We start from the raw sequence: 19597 nt of genomic DNA, 5'->3' as shown, positions 1-19597 counted from the left end.
AAGGCTATTTGTGGTGACAGGTCACACACCTCTGTCCCGTGGAGTGCTCTGATCAGAGAATGAAGCCTCCTTCGGATGACCTTGGAACTTATAGGTGGTGCACTGGAAGGGGCGGAATCAGCTGCCCTCACTGGGCGTCTCCTCAGCACTGTGGGGGGAAGGCTTGAGGGCATGATTAATGCCAGCACGCCCTCTCGTCCCGGGGTGGTATTCCAATACCTTAGGTAAGCCCAGAGGGTGACCCTCTTGCATGCATGTGTGACACTCCTCGCAGGACTATCTCTTTATACCTCAATAATCCCTTCATTAGAAAAATTAGGCCTAAGAAAATGTACATTTGTTCCAGTTACTGTAAAAGATTGAAAGGTTATGGTAATGGGAGGGAAGTCATATCATTAATACTTAACAAGGTAATGAATCAGACTTCAGGGATTGGGGTATTTTTTTCACTTTTCTAGTTAAGTATTAATTTAAGGTTAACCATTCTTCATGTAAATACAAGAGGGATTATCAGCATCCACAAAGGGACATTGATCACATTCTGTTTGATTGTCCCTAAAATCTTTTGCTGCAAGGTTTGTTTAGTTTTGGCTTAAGCTGAGGTGTCTTATTAACAAAAAATGTTTGAGCGTTTTGTGCGGCCTCATTTATTCCTGGTGTGTGGACCTGAAACCACCCGAGTTTCAAGAGTGCATTAACAGTGGCTCATTTCTTATGTGACTTTAGAAGGTCGTCGGAAAGGAGAAGCAGCCCTTAGTGGACATGACCCTCGGACAGCAGTCCAGTTGCGGAGCATCAGCACCGTCCTGAAACGCCTCAAGGAGATCATGGAAGGCAAGAGTCAGGTAGGTGGAAAAATCTGATGGGTTATCTGTCAAGCGCTGCTGTCTGAATGAGACTGGGTGTAAAGTCACAGAGACAGATTTAAACATCGGAATGACGTCTAGCGCAGCGTCCCACAGACTGAACAAACAGAAAAACACAGAATTTGAGGACCTTCCTCTGGGATATACAAATATATTCACTTTTTTAATTGTCTGGAATGTTGCACATTTCACCTTTGAGTGAGTCAAGTTTTGCCTTTTGTGGTTTTAGCCTTAATGAAACTAAAACGTTTTCTCATTATCCTTAAAGAACAGTGCAGTGCATGTTGCTGAATTATCCTTCCATCTATTCATGCAATTTTGCATGGCTTGTGGGCTTGAAACACTTGTATGTATTTATGACTAAACCACAGGACATTTATATGAATAAACATGCAAATTAGGTTAAAATTACAATAAAACAGAATTAACCTCAGTGGCTAACATAAACAAATATGATAATAAAAAGTCCAGTAACATAATAAGTGTCCATTTTCTGCTACTTTGATTCAACTGGCTATAACTTCATCATCCTGCTCTCAATATCAATGTTCTATCCCTCAAAATAAAGGTCAGACGTTTCTCATTCTGAATTTTTACACCAGAATTAGTTACATTGTACACATACGTTACAGCAGAATAAGCTGCAAAATTCAGTAATGTTTTTACAAGAAAAATTCGGACTTGAGCGTCAGTTGGCTTTGCGCCCTGGGAACCAACTTAGCCGAACTCTTCTCTAACATTTCAGGAATTATTTACCACTCTGATGCTGATCTTTCTGCACATAAAATAGATCATCACGATAGCAAATGACGAGAAGAATTCATAATTCATTGCAGAATTACGGTATTTGAGGGTTCCTCTAGAACAGGGTTGCCCACACTTTTTTGGCTTGCGAACTACTTTTAAAATGACCAGGTCGAAATCATCTACCTACATTAAAAATGATATATATATATATATATATATATATATATATATATATATATATATATTCATGACATTTGTAGTCTGAATCACAATCTGATTGTATGGGTGGTTACCTACCAGGTAACTCTTGTGGTTGATCTCGCCACTGAAGAGGGCACCGTGGCGGATGTTTGCCCCTTTGCAACGTGAAGATAGACTAACGTTTAAAATAATTTTTTTGAATGCAATGCGATCTACCTGCACTACCTTTCCGATCTACTGGTTGATCGTGATCGACGCATTGGGCACCCCTGCTCTAGAGCGCCTCTTTTTCTCTTGCACGATTTGGCTCAAAAAATGAATCGGCACATCGTCATCTTATAACAGGCTTAGGTTTTGAGTTTGGGATTTTTCCGTCCATCTTCAAGAAGTTGTGGCACAACGATGCACACACATCATCGAGAATTTGTTTTCAGTATTGTGGAACCTAAAACATCAAGATCCGCTTAAAATGGGGAATTTTTTGACAAATCTAAAAGTTTCGCTCCCCTCCCATAGATGATAGGTTATGGAGGAGGTGCAAAGCAAAAAAGCACTTTAAACGTTATTCTTATTTCCATAGAAATAATAAACGTGTCAGTGAATATGCCGGGAACACCCAGATAAAATTGTTATGAAATATCTTAAAGTAATATGTCTAGTTTTACTGTTTTGAAGCTGTACAAAAAACAGAATTCTTTTTTTTCTACTTTTGCTGTTTTCAAATAAGTATCCATAGCATTGATATCCATTATTGAAGACTATGTATCAATTTGAAGAGCAGATCTTACTCTGTCAGAATATACAGAGCCTTCCAAAATGTTAGGGACAAGGACCCATTTTTCCTTGACTTAGCCCTCTGCTCCACAGTTTAACATCACAAATCAAACAATTCCGACATTGTGATTAAAATGCACACTGCAGACTTTATTTTAAGGGGGTTTGCAGACATTTAGGTCACACCTTGTAGAAACGACTACACTTTTTCTATATGGTCTCCCATATGAATGAATTTGTGACAGACGGGTAGCAGCAAGAGTGACAGGGAAGGTCTACAGGACTGTAGTGATATACAGCTGTGTTATATGGGCTGGAGAAGGTGGCACAGGGGACACAGCTGGAAATGGCAGAGTTAAAGATGTACATTGGGTCTGACGAGGATGAACAGGATAAGAAATGAGCACATTAGAGGGTCGGCTCAGGTTGGACGGTCAGAGAGGCGAGATTGCACTGGTTTGGACATGTGCAGAGGAGAGATGAGGGGTATATTGAGAGAAGGGTGCTAAGGATAGAGCTGCCAGGGAAGAGGAGAAGAGGAAGGTTTATGGATGAGGTGAGAGAGGACATGCAGGTGATGGGAGTGACAGAACAAAATGATGAGGACAGGAAGAGATGAAAGAAGATGATTTGCTGTGGGAGCAGCCGAAAGAAAAAGAAGGTTTGGTCCAGCCGTTGGGTGCAAAACAGTGGGACTGTGCTTAAATGGGTAAGATATGGCCAGTTGATAATCATGGAGATGAAATTAAAAAGGTTTAAACCAGGTTTCAAAAAAAAAAAAGAAAAGTGCACTCTTTGGAGGGGTCCATGAATTGTTATAAGAGACACAGTTGCCATTCTGATGACCTCCACCAGCTGGCCATCCCCCCACTCCTGGGCCTGTCATAACTACAAGCTAGACAGTCAGGTTTCTAAATGCACCCATTTTCACTGTCCTGGGCCACCTGTCCTCCATTAAGTGACCCTCTTTGCAGTATTCATAGGTAGTCTTCCATAACTGCATCAGTGTTCTCATTAATTTGAAATTCTCTTTGCAGGACAGCGACCTGAAACAGTACTGGATGCCAGATAGCCAATGTAAAGAATGTTACGATTGCAATGAAAAATTTACAACCTTCAGGCGTCGACACCATTGCCGACTGTGCGGACAGATTTTCTGCAGCCGCTGTTGCAACCAAGAGATCCCTGGCAAATTTATGGGCTATACTGGTATGAATCCATGTTTCTCTTCAGAAAGCCTGCCCGCTTTTTTCTATTTTATGTATTGGGTTATAGTTTCACTTTCTACAAATTCTGTGTATTGTTTGCATATCTTTTTTTTTTGACTCTGTCTAACTGTGCATTTTTGTAATCGTCTTTCTCAAAGGAGACCTCCGGGCCTGCACTTATTGTCGTAAGATAGCTTTGAACTATGCCCACTCTGGAGACAGCAACTCAATTGGAGAGGATTTGAGTGTATTGTCTGACTCGACTTGTTCTGTGTCCGCACTGGAGCCCAGTGAGCCACGCACGCCTGTTGGGGGCAGGAAGGCCAGTCGAAATATTTTCTTGGAGGAGGATCTTCCTTGGCAGAGGTACACAGTAATCTGCTTGGCCTTTATTGGTATGTGCATGTAATTGTATACCGTAGGGGATGCAGCCTCACTTTCTGGCAGACCCTTGCCAGGCTCCACCGATGCTTCACATCTATGAAGTAAATGGGATTAGCCGGAGTCTGTCGGAAACTGGTAGTGTTGATCAGCAGTGAGTTTGCTAGGATCACCAGTGACTTTAGTCGGCAGTTTTTTTTTTTCTGAAAATTTGCTGTTCTATGGGCTTAGGCAAACTTTTTTTCCCAGCGGCCCATGATGTTTTGTAAGGCCACTGTGAAATTACAGTAGCCAGTGCTGGATGAGAATCTGAGCTACCCACTTGATTTGCGTTGTGCACGTTCATGTTGTAAGTGCACTCCTCCTCACATTTGATGGCACTGCCCAGTTTTCTTTGCACATGTGTGAATAATTTACAGCATACCCGACAGGTACTGCAGTTGGATTTGTACCCAGCATGCCTTAAAATAAACTTTTCAGTATTTTGTGGATTAAGCATATTATGTTTGTTGCTATATAGCGCAGGTCAAATAGTAACAGGGACAGCTGCCCTAAGCAAATAGCACTGAACCCTGCATCACTGGGTGTGATTGTCAGCTGGAGGTTTATTTATTCACTGTGGGGGGCTTTGGCGCCCAACCCCTAAGCTGTGGCCACAATATTAGTAAAATCCATAAATGTCAAAATCACGAAATTCTATAAATATGTAAAAGAAAAATGTAATTATTATTTAACAGAGTAAAAATCATGACATGAGAATAAAATATTTACTCTCTTACCAATTGGAGTATTCCTGTTTAAACTGAGGTCTACTATGCTTGATGCATTACTTTCTTGATATTTTAGTTTATAATTTAAAAATGGAATTGAAGTTCGATAAATTCTGAAAAGAATGATACCAAACATATATATGTAGGTTTTAAAGTAAGCCTGACAAAAAAAAGTGACATAAAATTGTCACACAAAATCATTGCACTTTTAAGCTTAGGATTTTATATGTACAGTATACCAGTAAAAGCGCACTGTGTTTCCACTTGACTTGAGCATTCCTAGTTCTCATCCTCTTTCTTTCTCTATACGTTTCTCATTCATTTGCTCAGAGGTTGATGCGCTTGCTGCTTCCTGAGCAGCTCTTCTTTTCTCGACCCTAGCGGCCCGCTGCTTCTTTTCTTTCGTTAGCATCTTTTCGCGTTAAAACTGAAAAGTCAGTGTTTGTGTTGCAATTACTTAATATGTTTTCTTTCATTTTTCACTTAAGCTGGCACTTAAATTTTCAATCTGCCTCAGGAATGAATTAAGATATGAAGAGGTAGGGGAGTGACGGCGAAGGAGGTAGGGATGAGAACGGTGCCGTAATGTATGCACTCTGCTGGCCGCTGCATAGAGTTAATTCTACAATAAAATAAAATAAAAAGAGGGATAACAAGCAGATAATAGACGGCACATAGTAAATGTGTACCAAATTTCAGATCAATAGGTCAAATGGTTTGTGAGCTACAGGTGATTTAAAATCCTGGACAGACAAACGGACAGCCATGGTAGCGTATTATATATAAAGGTATATACAGTGCATCCAGAAAGTATTCCCAGCGCTTCATCACCTTTTCCACAGTTTGTTATGTTACAGCCTTATTCCAAAATGGATTAAATTCATTTTTTTCCTCAGAATTCTACACACAACACCCCATAATGACAACGTGGAGATTTTTGCAAATTCATTAAAAATAAAAAAATTGAGAAAGCACATGTCCATAAGTATTCACAGCCTTTTCCATGAAGCTCCAAACTGAGCTCAGGTGCATCCTGTTTCCCCTGATCATCCTTGAGATGTTTCATTGGAGTCCACCTGTGGTCAATTCAGTTGACGTGACCTGATTTGAAAGGCACACACCTGTCTATAGAAGGTCCCACAGTTGACAGTTCATGTCAGAGCACAAACCAAGCATGAAGTCAAAGGAATTGTCTGTAGACCTCCGAGACAGAATTGTCTCAAGGCACAAATCTGGGGAATGTTACAGAAAGATTTCTGCTGCTTTGAAGGTCCCAATGAGCACAGTGGCCTCCATCATCTGTAAGTGGAAGAAGTTTGAAACCACCAGGACTCTTCTTAGAGCTGGCCGGCCATCTAAACTGAGCGATCGGGGAGAAGGGCCTTAGTCAGGGAGGTGACCAAGAACCTGATGGTCACTTTGTCAGAGCTCCAGAGGTCCTCTGTGGAGAGAGGAGGACCTTCCAGAAGGACAACCATCTCTGCAGCAATCCACTAATCAGGCCTGTATGGTAGAGTGGCCAGACGGAAGTCACTCCTTACTAAAAGGCACATGGCAGCCCGCTTGGAGTTTGTCAAAAGGCACCTGAAGGACTCTCAGACCATGAGAAACAAAACTCTCTGGTCTGATGAGACAAAGATTGAACTCTTTGGTGTGAATGCCAGGTGTCACGTTTGGAGGAAACCAGGCACCGCTCATCACCAGGCCAATACCATCTCTACAGTGAAGCATGGTGGTGGCAGCATCAGGAACTGGGAGACAAGTCAGGATAAAGGGAAAGATGACTGCAGCAATGTACAGAGACATCCTGGATGAAAACCTGCTCCAGAGCGCTCTTGACCTCAGACTGGGGCGACGGTTCATCTTTCAGCAGGACAACGACCCTAAGCACACAGCCAAGATATCAAAGGAGTGGCCTCAAGACAACTCTGTGAATGTCCTTGAGTGGCCCAGACTTGAATCCGATTGAACATCTCTGGAGAGATCTTAAAATGGCTGTGCACCGACGCTTCTCATCCAACCTGATGGAGCTTGAGAGGTGCTGCAAAGAGGAATGGGCGAAACTGGCCAAGGATAGGTGTGCCAAGCTTGTGCCATCATCTTCAAAAAGACTTGAGGCTGGAATTGCTGCCAAAGGTGCATCGACAAAGTATTGAGCAAAGGCTGTGATTACTTATGGACATGGGATTTCTCAGGTTTTTTATTTTTAATAAATTTGCACAAACTTCAAGTAAACTTTTTTCACGTTGTCATTATGGGGTGTTGTGTGTAGAATTCTGAGGAAAAAAATGAATTTAATCCATTTTGGAATAAGGATGTAACATAACAAAATGCAGAAAAGGTGATTTCTTTTCAGATGCACTGTGTATGTATGTATATATATATATATAGTGTAAGAGAGAGAGATTTATTTTGTTCACCTATTTATTTATTTATCTTTATTTTTTTCTGTCTACCCTGCCTAACCAACTTTTTCTTTGGACTGTCATTTAGAGTTCTGTGCTTTAGGATTCTATTTTTCCTGATTATTTATCGATCTTATGTATGTATTTTTTCTATACTATTTATGCATTATTATTCTTTCATTTTAATTTATTTTTGTATGTAACTACTTCTTTGACATCTTTTGAGCTACGCCGTTTGTATGAAAATGTGCTGTAGAAATACACAATGTTGTTGTGTTTGTTAGTCGTAAAGACAGGAGCTCAGGAGACACAAAGAGAGATGAAGGACTCTGAGAATTGTGGACTTGGGGTATAATTTTATGTCAGGGAGGCCGGGTGGCACAGCTCACAGCTCAGGTCACATCTTCGGCCCAGCGTAGTTGTCAGACGCTACAGTAGCCCTCAGGGACACTTAACAGACCGTTGCTCCATTATTATCTACTCAAAGCTTGTTCACCTTCTCCTTCTCCATTGACTTCTGTGTGTTTTACTGAGTTCTTCAAAATTTCCAAACATTTCCACATTTTCCCCAAACTTTAGGCGAAGCAAATTCAGTGGGGTTTGCTCATCAGTAGTGTAGCTGTGTCTTTTCCACGTTCTCAAAATCGAGCAGCCGCTGTATTGGCAAGGCAGGATCACGCATGAGTCAAAATGCGTAACAAAAGAAATTTGTTTGTCCAATAAAGTTTATTTTTGAAAAGGTTTATTGGAAAATTTAAATGGGAACTAATCACAGAAATTAAAAAAAAAAAGTTATTACACACGCAGAATAAAATGCAAAAACGGAAAAAAAGGTTTTGTCTCTGTTTCATTACAATCTCAAGTTTCTCATGTTAAACTTTCTATACTTAAAGTCGTATTATTCCTCAATGGCAAACTGACATAGGCTTTACTTTAGTACGGTCAGTATGGTCAGTTTGAAACTGTTTGCCCTTCTGTGCCTTACCAAAGTGCAAGGCAGATCATAATCTGAACTAGTCTGTAGTCAGAGGGACAAGAACTAATATAATAAGTGGAATATTCCATTTATACTTTAGTTTATGGGGGTTTTAATAGGACCTGCCATTGACTAAGCACTAATATGTAGGCACACTTCTGTCAATTTAAGATAACCTAACTAACTAACAAATGGCTCTTACAGCTGTTAACCGGGTTTAACAGGTTTCTTCTTGGCGTGGATTAAGAGTTGCTCAGTTATTTTATGTTGCTTTTAATGTATAACTTCTGTGTCCATGTGTGTCTTTTGTTGGTATTGTATCATTGTCTCTGGCATGAGGAGACATGCAAGTAAGAATTTACTGGTACTATAAAAAAAATGACAGTAAACTTGAACTTACATGTAAATACAGGCGTGCTCTATGACAGCCTCTGTAAAGTGGGACCCCCGTTATAATGAGGTTCTTGCCATGGCCCCCAGTTTTGACATCATAAGGAGACATCAGTGCAGTTTCTTGAAGTGTTTTTCTCACAGGGTTTTCAGTGATCTATAGAAATCATTACCAGGTTCTTTTACAAATGCTAATTCTTTGATTATCAAATGTGTTTGTTTATTAACTTTTGTATTTCTTTTCAGTTTAATTCACCAGGACTCACAGAATAACAGCTTAACAACTCGCCTGTCCAGTGTACAAGAAGATGTGGGAAAATCGCCAGCACGGAAAAGGTAGATTGAAGATTGTGCAGTTGTGATGCTTTATGGGAACATCAGTGTAAAGTCAGCAGCCTTTGATATTCTGTCTTAAGTTCTGTCAAGATGTAAACCAAAATGTGTTGGTCCATATTGAATGAAACCTCCAATCAGCTGTAAACGTTATGTACCAGCAGGTCCTGTTTCTCACCAGTATCAAAATAACCTGAATGGTCCCATTTTTACATTGGATATGCCGCATTTACATGTACACCTTTCTGTTTATTGTTTTTTATTAGTTTGTTAATCCCCAAGGGGAAAATTGTCTTTTTGCATGACATTTGGGGGTCAGAGCACAGGATCAGCCATTGTACAGCATCCCTCCAGCAATTTGTAGGCTGTGGGCTTAAGGGCCCAGTGGGGTAGTGATCGCTCCTGGCTGTAATGGCAGCCTTCCAGATAGCAGTGCTGAGCTGCCACTCCACCCTTACCATTGTCAGATGATTGCAATTGTGATTTCCAAGTTAAATTAAACATTCAAAACACTTGGATAATGTAAAGGTGATCCAAATGAGCAAGCAGACCTTCCCACAGTTGCCATTTTAGTTATCCATCACACCTCAATGCTTATCATGTGTAGCTCTTATGTATTGTGACTCCTAGGGGGTGAGCTGCTTCTACTGGGCAGGGAAATGTTACCACAACAGTGACATTTAAAAGATAAAAGAAATGGGATTACTTAGTCCCAGCAGGTATGTGCTTTGGAGATGGGGAAGGACACAAGAGGACTCCAAGGAAATGTTGGGGGGCTTACCAGGACACCTCTTTTAATCCTACTTTGATAATTATTAAAAAAAAATAAAACCAGGCACTTGATGGCACAAAATAGTGAGAACAATAGAAATACTGGCAGCTTTATGCCTATCTATCTATTCATCTTATAGTGCCTTTCACATCTATCTATCTATTATATAGTGACTTTCCTATCTATCTATCTATCTATCTATCTATCTATCTATCTATCTATCTATCTATCTATTATATAGTGCCTTTCACATCTATCTATCTATATATTATAATGTCTTTTTATCTATATATCTATCTATTATATAGTGCTCTATCTATCTATCTATCTATCTATCTATCTATCTATCTATCTATCTATCTATCTATCTATCTATCATATAGTGCCACTCACTCTATCTGTGTTTCTATGTTTGCATGTAAGTCCTGGGTGTTTAGTTCTATGTGACATTTTTTATGTCATAGAGTTTTATGTGTCACATGATCTCCAGTTGTCACAGCCGCCATCTTTTCCATGTTACCTCCATAGGTCACGCTACAAGTGAGACTTTCTTCCTCTCCATCCTGGAGTAACTCTTTTTCACAGATCGGTAGTGTGAAATGAGCCCTAAACGTGTTGCTTGCCCTGATCAAAGATGATTTCTTAAATTCCCAGCTTTCTGTCTGATGTTTTTGATGGTTCCTGTTGCTGCAGGTCTGCCAGCATTACCAATTTGTCTCTGGACCGCTCCGTCACATCCCTGGTTCCTGCTTATGAAAGTTCTATCAGCCCCCAGGCCAACCGCGCTTACATCAAAGCTGATGAAGAGGAAAGGAAGATTTTGCTGGTATTTGTGTTTTGCACACAATTTTTGGATCCTTGTCTTATTATCAGTAGATTACAAAACATGTTTTTGTTTGTTGCCTTGTCTAGGATTCTGTGCAGCTTAAAGAACTTTGGAAAAAAATATGCCATCACAACACAGGCATGGAGTTCCAGGACCACCGTTATTGGCTACGAACATACCCAAACTGCATTGTGGGAAAAGACATGGTTAATTGGCTTCTCAGAAATGGACATATAACAACAAGGTTCATACGCTTCTAAAAGATCTTTTCAGGCTAAAATCCTCATTTGCTAAATGGTATTAATAGCAAGCCAAATCTTTTTTTCTTTAGAAGTATTTTATATGCATTTACTGGAATAGTTTTCAGTAAACCATTAATTTGTATTATTAAGGTATGTAGGAGAGGGTCTTATTGGATAAGTTAAGTTGTGGCTGTTTTTATAAATCTTTTGGAGAATCTTTCTGTAAAATATTATTATTGACTGTTTGACATTTGTTTTTGAACAACTGGGTTATTTCTCTTTTAGAGCACAAGCCATTGCAATCGGCCAGGCACTCGTTGATGGGCGGTGGTTGGATTGTGTTACTCACCATGATCAAATATTCAGGGATGAATACGCACTGTATCGCGCTCTGCAGGTAACGGAGGCACGGATTTGTGCTTTTACACATTTTAATTGTAGTAAAGCTTAGCTCAGCCTACTGTTAACACATGGCAACATGTCCGAGGAAGAACAGTTGGATTTGTGTTGGGTGAAATTGAGAAGATGAGCATGTGAGCTTACCTGGCACTTCTAAACTGATCCCATGATGGAGTGGCGCTGTGTCCCCGTTTGCATCCTTCCTCAGTGGTGCCAGCTTCGACTCTGCCCACACGCACAGCTCTACACCGGATTAGCGGCTGTGTGAGGATGTTATGTTAATAGTGATAAGTGAATCCTGCTGAATTTGCTTCACCTTGAGTTTGGAGAAAACACAGAATTGTTTGGGGGAAAAAATGCATTGACGTCAATTGGGATGGAAAAGCTGAACTGGTTTTGAGTGGATTATGATGGGCTAGGGAAGCATCTGGCAATTTTTCTGGACATGGTATTGTGCCCAGAAATGTGACTTGAGCTGTGAGGCAGCAGTGCTGACCCCTCTGCACCACCGAACAATGAATCTGTGCAGAACAATGAAGTTGTATTTCATGTTGAGGGAGCTGAGGATTCGGGATGGAGAGATTCATCTTGGAAAACCATCTTTATCTTTATATTAATTTATTAGGCTCGGTAGCTTTGATCAATTTATTATATAGTCAGTCATTATCTAACCTGCTATATCCTAACTACAGGGTCACGGGGGTCTGCTGGAGCCAATCCCAGCCAACACAGGACGCAAGGCAGGAAACAAATCCCGGGTAGGGTGCCAGCCCACTGCAGGGCGCGCACACACACACACCAGGCACACCCTAGGGTCGCCAATGCACCCAACCTGCATGTCTCTGGACTGTGGGAGGAAATCCACGCAGACACGGGGAGAACATGCAAACTCCACACAGGGAGGACCCGGGAAGCGAACTCCAGGTCTCCTAACTGCGAGGCAGCAGCGCTACTACTGTGCCACCGTGCCACCCCAAAACTCAAATATTTTTAGTAAATTATTATTTTATTTCAGTTAGTCTTTCTAGCTACTTTTAATATTTTCGTTTAGTTTTAGTTTTTCATTTCAGTTTTGTTTCAGTTTATGAAAAAGTTTTTTTAATAGTAGTTTCAGTTTTGAATGTAGTTTTCGTTAACTGTAATAACCTTGATGTAACCTAACCTAACCTAAAGTCTACCTAAGTGAGCGGTAAATTGTTTTATGGTGTTGTAATGTATGACCCCCTGAGCTCAGTACATGAAAGGCTCATCTTCAGTGCAGGTCCTGACTTACATAGAAAATCGGGTTATGAGTGTCAGCAGGATGAGAACTCGTTCATAACCCGAGGCCCACCTGCACTTGGTGCAAACCCCTGAAGGATGGGAGGGGCCTATTTATACTGACTGACCGCTGGAAGCTGCTGGGATTGGCTGCCTGGGACTGCCGTGCTGGAGGAGCCGGCATTTGGGGATTTGCTTTGCTTCTCTTGAGTTTTGTTTGGTTTGGATCACTTTTTTTGTTTTCTTTATTACTTCTTTGTTTGAAGTTAGTGTAATAGATACCAACATTTTAGAATATAATCATTGAGTTACATGTAGGAAATAAAAATGTTAGGTTTGAATACAAAATGGCTGGTCTGGAAATCAAATGTCCTCCTTATGAGAAGGATTTAGGAGTCGTAGTGGACACAACACTAACAATTGTTAGACAGAAGCCATTAAGAAGGTTATATAGCGCCTTGATGTGTGGAGTACAAGTCCCAGGAGAGTCTGCTCAGGCTTTATAACAGTGCAGTTTGGGTCTACAAAATGATATAGCAGCACAGGAAAAAGTCCAGAGATGAGTGACTAAGATGATTCCAGGACTACAGAGGATGAGTTATGAGGAAAGATTAAAAGACTTAGGAGTTGTAGAGGACTCGTCACTATCAACTGCCAGACTGTATTCAGAAGCCATTAGAAGGCTAACAGAGTGTGAGGTTATATAGCGCCTTGATGTGTGGACTACAAGTCACAGGAGGTTCTGCTCAGGCTTTATAACACACTAGTGAGGTCTCATCTGGAGTCCTGGGTGCAGTTTTGGTCTCCAGGCTACAAAAAAGACATAACAGCACTAGAGTAGGTCCAGAGAAGCGGGACTAAGCTGATTCAGGGCTACAGGGGATGAAATTTAATGTCCGTAAATGTAAAGTATTAAACATAGAAAGTCAAAATGTGAGGTTTGAATACACAATGGGAGGTCTGATGAATTATGAGGAAAGATTCAAAGAGCTGAACCTTCACAGTTTAAGGCAAGGGAGATGAAGAGGAGACCTGAGGAGTGGAGTACAAGTCCCATTTATGCTTTATAACACACTGGTGAGGCGTCATCTGGAGTCATGTGTGCAGTTTTGGACTCCAGACTACAAAAAGAACAAAGCAGCGCTAGAAAAGGTCCAGAGAAGATTGACTAGGCTGATTCAGGGCTATAGGGGATGAGTTTTGAGGAAAGATTAGAGGAGCTGAGCCTGACGCTTGCATTTGGTTTAAGTCTTGTTAGGTTTTAATTCACAATTGGAGGTCTGAAATTGAGTATTCACCTTATGAGAAGGATTTAGGAGTTGTAGCGGACTTGTCACTATCAACTGGCAGACAGTGTTCAGAGTCCATTAAGAAGGCTAACAGAATGTCGGGTTATATAGCGCCTTGATGTGTGGAGTTACAAGTCACAGGAGGTTCTGTTCAGTCTTTATAACACACTGGTGAGGCCTCATCTGGAGTCCTGGGTGCAGTTTGGGTCTCCATAAAGACATAACAGCACAAGAGAAGGTCCAGAGAAGAGCGACTAGCGTGACTCCAGGGGGTGAGTTATGAGGGAAGATTAAAAGAGCTGAGCCTTCACAGTTTAAACAAAAGAAGATTAAGAGGAGACCTGAGTAAAGTGTTTAAAATGATGAAGGGAATTAGTGCAGTGGATCGAAACGGTGACTTTAAAATGAGTTCATCAAGAACACGGGGACACAGTTGGAAACTTGTGAAGGGGAAATTTCACACAAACATTAGGAAGTTTTTCTTCACACAAAGAACCAGAGACCACGTGGTGTGGTAGACAATAGGACTTGAGGGACTTTCAAAACTCGACTTTATGTTATTTTAGAAGAAATAAGTGGAGAGGACTGTTGCCTTTGGTGGGCTGAATGGCCTGTTCTTGTCCAGATTGTTCTGATGTTCTAATTCTGCTTTATTTTCCACAGAGCACAGAGTTCTCAGAAACGCCATCACCAGACAGTGATTCGGTGAATTCATTTGAGGGGCATTCTGAGCCCTCCTGGTTTAAGGATATTAAATTTGATGATAGTGACACAGAGCACATTGCCGATGAAGGTGAAGATATTATGCCAAGTATGTTGATATCAGCCTCCAATCTTGCTCTATAGTCCATATACTTGATGTTTGATGGGAATGTTAAGATATTCTACATCTGTAATGCTTTTAAATGTCCAATATACTGTAAGGTATGTCAGGCACAATTTAACATGACCACCTGAGATAAGCAGAAGTCGGGTCTAACCCTTGATAAGTTTTTATTATATTCTTCTTTTTGCTATTTGATACTGTAAATGTGTTCACGTTTTGATAATGGTGAACTTTTATGGAGTAATTGTAGTCTGACTAGTTCTCCAGCCTGTCACATTATAGTTAACCCTACAGTTACAATAAGCGTAATCATTTATTGAGCAATGTTTTAAAACCTCTTTTTAAAGACCATGTCACATTACACCACGTTTACAGTCATTTTCAGCTGCAGACTTCATTTCATCTCAGAGACTCTGAGGCAGTCGTGGCTCTCTGCTGTGATGACGAGTCGTGTAGTCTGGCATGCCCAGTGACTCGGCCTGACGCGCTGTGACAAAATCCAATGGGTATTGTGACATGACCAGAAGTGGTGGAGACATCATGGGGCTGAGGTCAGGCACTAGGCATCTTCCTGGGACCGTCCCTCGGAACCGTGGATGAGAAAAGAGTCAGCAACGGCTCCCCATCTCGTAGTGGGGTGGCACTGCTAACCTCGACAGAGCCAGGAAGGTGAACCCCAGGCACACATGCGTGACACGATGTTCCTCATTTCTCGTTGTTTTTCAGTTGTCACACACACACACACACACAGTCTCGACCCCTATGATTTAAGACAAAATCAAATGCAGTGAGTCATGGATTGGTTGGACCGAGTCACTGAGTATGTCGGACTACACAAATGGTGGTCATGGAAGTGCGCCGTGGATGCCTTTGACTTGCTGAGATTTTGTAAATGAAGTCTGTGAGTGACAATCACTGGAAACATAATGTAACGTGTCATGGCCTTAAAAGGACAAAAGTTGACTGCATTTTCAGAGGAGACCTCAGGCCCTTTGGTATAATATTAATAATGATTGGTGACGTTGATATGTGCTCTTCTTGCTACTCAAAGTGCTTTACATCGATAGAGGAGAACCACTTCAATCACCACCAATGTGTAGTGCCCACCTGGATGATGAGGCGACAGTAGCCATTTTTGTGCCAACACACTTACCACACATTAGCTATTAGATGGTGAAGGGGTGACAAGGGACGATTAGGGGGCCAGAATGGACCGTGAGAGGCAGTTTAACCAGAACATTGGGTTAAATCCTAGGGATGATTAATGACCACAGAGTGCCAGGACCTCAGCTTTACATCTCATCTGAAGGACATCACCATACTATATTTACAGCATAAGTGTACCCATCACTGCACTGGGGCGTTGGGGTCCACACCCAGACCACAGGGTAGGCACCCCCTACTGGCCTCACTAACACCTCTTCCAGCAGCGCCCCAAGTTTCTCCCATCCAAGAGTTGGCCGGACACGACCATCCTTAGTTTCTGGTGGATGACCTGTTCTGAAGCGCAGGTGGTATGGCACCTTTCAGTATATGTCTTTATCAGTGTGAAAATGTCATGCCTGCCCTCTGTTTCAGCAGTGTTAATTTGGGGCATTGGCAGGCAGAAGGAAAGGAGAAACTACCTGACTTAACAAGTTAATGAGAAATGCTTTGGCACTACTGTGGGCTCACTGGAGACAGGAACAGAGCGCAGAATGTTTGCTTAGCTTTCAGTTATGTGCAAAGTCTCACACCCTCTCTAAGACTCGCTGCTCTAACGCCAGGCCCGCTGTGTCACATGTTCTGGCGGGTTTCCCAGCCGTCATCAGATGTTTACAACGCAGCCTCAGTTTATGAATATGTGGATTGTTAACAGCATTCTGATGTTTAGACCTTCAGTATATATGGCATAGTTTCATGTATATTTGACATCTACTGCAATTTATGGTAAATAAGATATCTGTTTGGGGCAAAATAATCCATTAGCTTATATTATTTTTGCAGTTTCACTTTTTTTTTCTTCTGTAGACTCTGCCAGTCCCAGCAAAAGAACATCTGTAAGCAGCTTTCAGTCAGCGGTTGACAGCGATTCAGCAGCTTCTATCAGCCTCAATGTAGAGCAGGATAATGTCAACTTCCACATCAAGAAACAGTCCAAGTACCCTTATGTGCCACCCCACCCTACCGAGCAAAAAGGTAAGTGCGATGGGAATGGTCCCTGTTTCTGTCTGAGGCCTGCTGACCTCTGGAACATTTGGTAAAGACGAGCACGACATTTCCAAATTCAGCTGAATGGAAACATTTTCATACGCTGTAGGCAGTTAAGCATTTACCGTGAAAACGATCATAAACTGGGGAAGCAAAAAGCAGAACTGAAACATAATTGGGTATATAATGACAAAAGGACAGCTAAATATTAGAAAGCTTTATTATTATTCCACTTTTAATGAGTTGAGAAAAGGGTATATATAAACATCCATCCATCCATCCATTATCCAACCCGCTAATTACAGGGTCACGGAGGTCTGCTGGAGCCAATCCCACCCAACACAGGGCGCAAGGCAGGAAACCAAACCCTGGGCAGAGCACCAGCCCACCACACACACACACACATATATATATATATATATATATATATATATATATATATATATATATATATAAATATAAAAAAATAAAATATATATACTGTATACGCCATCTTTGTTCGCCAAACACCTCCCCCCCACACCAGTGCTATGCTGTGCTGGAGAAACAACAAATGATATGAAATGACATTTATATTAACAGTATGTGATGGAGCCTTATTTAGGTATTTGCTTTCCAAGGCAATTTCTACCTGTTAAAAGTTTAAATAGTTTATACGGCCAGGTATTAAAGGGATAAAATTGTTACAGTGTATACAATATATACCTTTGACATTTAAAGTGTTTATAGTATTATGTGTATAAGTGAAGAATTTATGTGATGATTGTCATGTATTCCTGAGGTGTAACATTTTTGGCAGGGTCAAGTATGATGTAATATTCACACCCACATCCTCTTACAGGGAGGCAGACACCAACTAATAAATAATTTTACAGTGTTTGCTGCTGCTCCTGGTAATTTTATGCTATTACTTTAATGGATTGCACAATTTAAAATGGCTATCTTAATATCTGGTAACTTTAAGTTGATTTTAATAAAGAAGAAATGCGGCCACTCCTCCAAAACCCCTCTTAAATGGTGATAAAAGTCTTGTATCATCGCAAGATTTATATATATATATATATTTAAATAAGGTGGTCCAGATCCACATCGTCTGAATGAATTTGCTTTTTGCGGGGGTGATTCCAGTTCGGCGTGAAGACAATTCTTCATGTCGTCAGTTTGCACACTTCTCGAAGGTCTGGGATTTTTTGGGTGATTTTCTATGTAATAAACTTAATAAGTTATAGCATAATGAAAATTGCATAATTAGATCTAGACCACCCTATATATATATATATATATATATATATATACAGTAATCCCTCCTTGATCGCGGGGGCTGCGTTCTTAGACCCCCCCCCCGCGATAGGTGAAAATCCACGAAGTAGAAGCCATATGTTTGTAAGGTTATTTTTATATATTTTAAGCCCTTATAAACTCTCCCACACTGTTAACATTATTAGAGCCCTCTAGACATGAAATAACACCCTTTAGTCAAAAGTTTAAACTGTGCTCCATGACAAGACTGAGATGACAGTTTTTTCTAACAATTAAAAGAATGTAAATGTATCTTCTCTTCAAAGGAATGCGTGTCAGGAGCAGAGAATGTCAGAGAGAGAGAAAAGCAAACAATCAAAAAATCAATAAGTGCTTTTGGGCTTTTAAGTATGCCGAAGCACCGCGATAAAGCGGCATTTTTTTAGAGGAGCGTCCGTATCCTCTGTGCAAACAGCCCCTCCGTCAGGCGCAGAGAATGTCCGAGAGAGACAGAAACGACCAAACAATCGAACACCGCGCAGGAAGCATATTGTATATCATTGAGAAGTTTTAGTTAATATGTAGTACAAGCTCTGATTGGGTAGCTTCTCAGCCATCTGCCAATAGCGTCCCTTGTATGAAATCAACTGGGCAAACAAACTGAGGAAGCGTGTACAGGAAGTAAAAAGACCCATTGTCCACAGAAATCCGCAAACCAGTGAAAAAATCTGTGATATATATTTAGATATGCTTACATTTAAAATCCGCAATGGAGTGAAGCCGCGAAAGTCGAAGCGCAATATAGCGAGGGATCACTGTATATATATATATATATATAAGCCCAGGCTCCTAGAAACTATTGAAATTGTCAGAAAAAAACTGAAATGCAGAGTCGGCGGTTTCGTTTTGTGGACACACCCCCCCGCCATGTCCATCAGCTTTTAAGCGAGTTTCTCTGTAATTTGTGTTTCCTCGGTGGTTTCACTTTGGCGACGAGTCGCTTTCTTTCAGCTTCATGCCATAGCCTCGTCCTTCTTTCTTCTTCCGACTCGTTAACTTGGGGCTGCCTTGCCGGCTCTTTGAGCTTCATGCTGTAGCCTCGCACTTCCGGTCTACCTTAGTTAGGCGAAGGCACTCAGCGATGTGCCCCTTTGCAGCCAGCTGCCTATTACCCAGTGACTCGCTCCAACTAGCATACGACATGTGAAAACAGTAAAGGTATGAGCACTGAGCCCTGCGGGACACCATATTTAACTTCTGAGTATAATGACAGAGTATTGTTAGCCAGTTTCTGTATGTACTGGAGTCGGTTTCTTAAGTCCAAAGCAAATGAAATCCATCTGATCGTGGGTGCAACAAAAAGTCATGTCAGCTGGGCAATAAGCAACTTTCCCAGTGTGCAGATCTCTATTCACAAGTGTGGCCTGCTTCCTTGCTTCTTCAGTTCCCATGACTCAGTTTTGATCTCTCAGTTAGCCGAGCTGTGCTTTTACAGTTTCTCGT

General features: G+C 41.1%; 1 protein-coding gene across 5 annotated transcripts in view; it reads left to right on the top strand.

Moving 5' to 3' along the window:
- pikfyve (phosphoinositide kinase, FYVE finger containing) overlaps nucleotides 1-19597 on the top strand; it is a 163411-nt gene that overhangs the window by 17693 nt on the left and 126121 nt on the right. For 4 of the 5 annotated variants that reach the window (XM_039755302.1, XM_039755298.1, XM_039755301.1 and 1 more), the window contains exons 4-12: nucleotides 727-845; nucleotides 3626-3797; nucleotides 3955-4162; nucleotides 8965-9054; nucleotides 10517-10649; nucleotides 10736-10893; nucleotides 11177-11288; nucleotides 14503-14650; nucleotides 16676-16843. In XM_039755302.1, the coding sequence (XP_039611236.1) occupies nucleotides 727-845; nucleotides 3626-3797; nucleotides 3955-4162; nucleotides 8965-9054; nucleotides 10517-10649; nucleotides 10736-10893; nucleotides 11177-11288; nucleotides 14503-14650; nucleotides 16676-16843 (1308 nt within the window). The remainder of the gene's footprint in view (nucleotides 1-726; nucleotides 846-3625; nucleotides 3798-3954; nucleotides 4163-8964; nucleotides 9055-10516; nucleotides 10650-10735; nucleotides 10894-11176; nucleotides 11289-14502; nucleotides 14651-16675; nucleotides 16844-19597) is intronic. The other variant, XM_039755300.1, reaches the window with a different exon arrangement.

This window comes from Polypterus senegalus, chromosome 6 (genome assembly GCF_016835505.1).
Source record: "Polypterus senegalus isolate Bchr_013 chromosome 6, ASM1683550v1, whole genome shotgun sequence".
In the NCBI taxonomy this organism is placed as follows: Eukaryota; Metazoa; Chordata; class Cladistia; order Polypteriformes; family Polypteridae; genus Polypterus; species Polypterus senegalus.
Note: the sequence above shows the minus strand (reverse complement) of the source record. Positions and strands in the feature narration are given on the sequence as shown.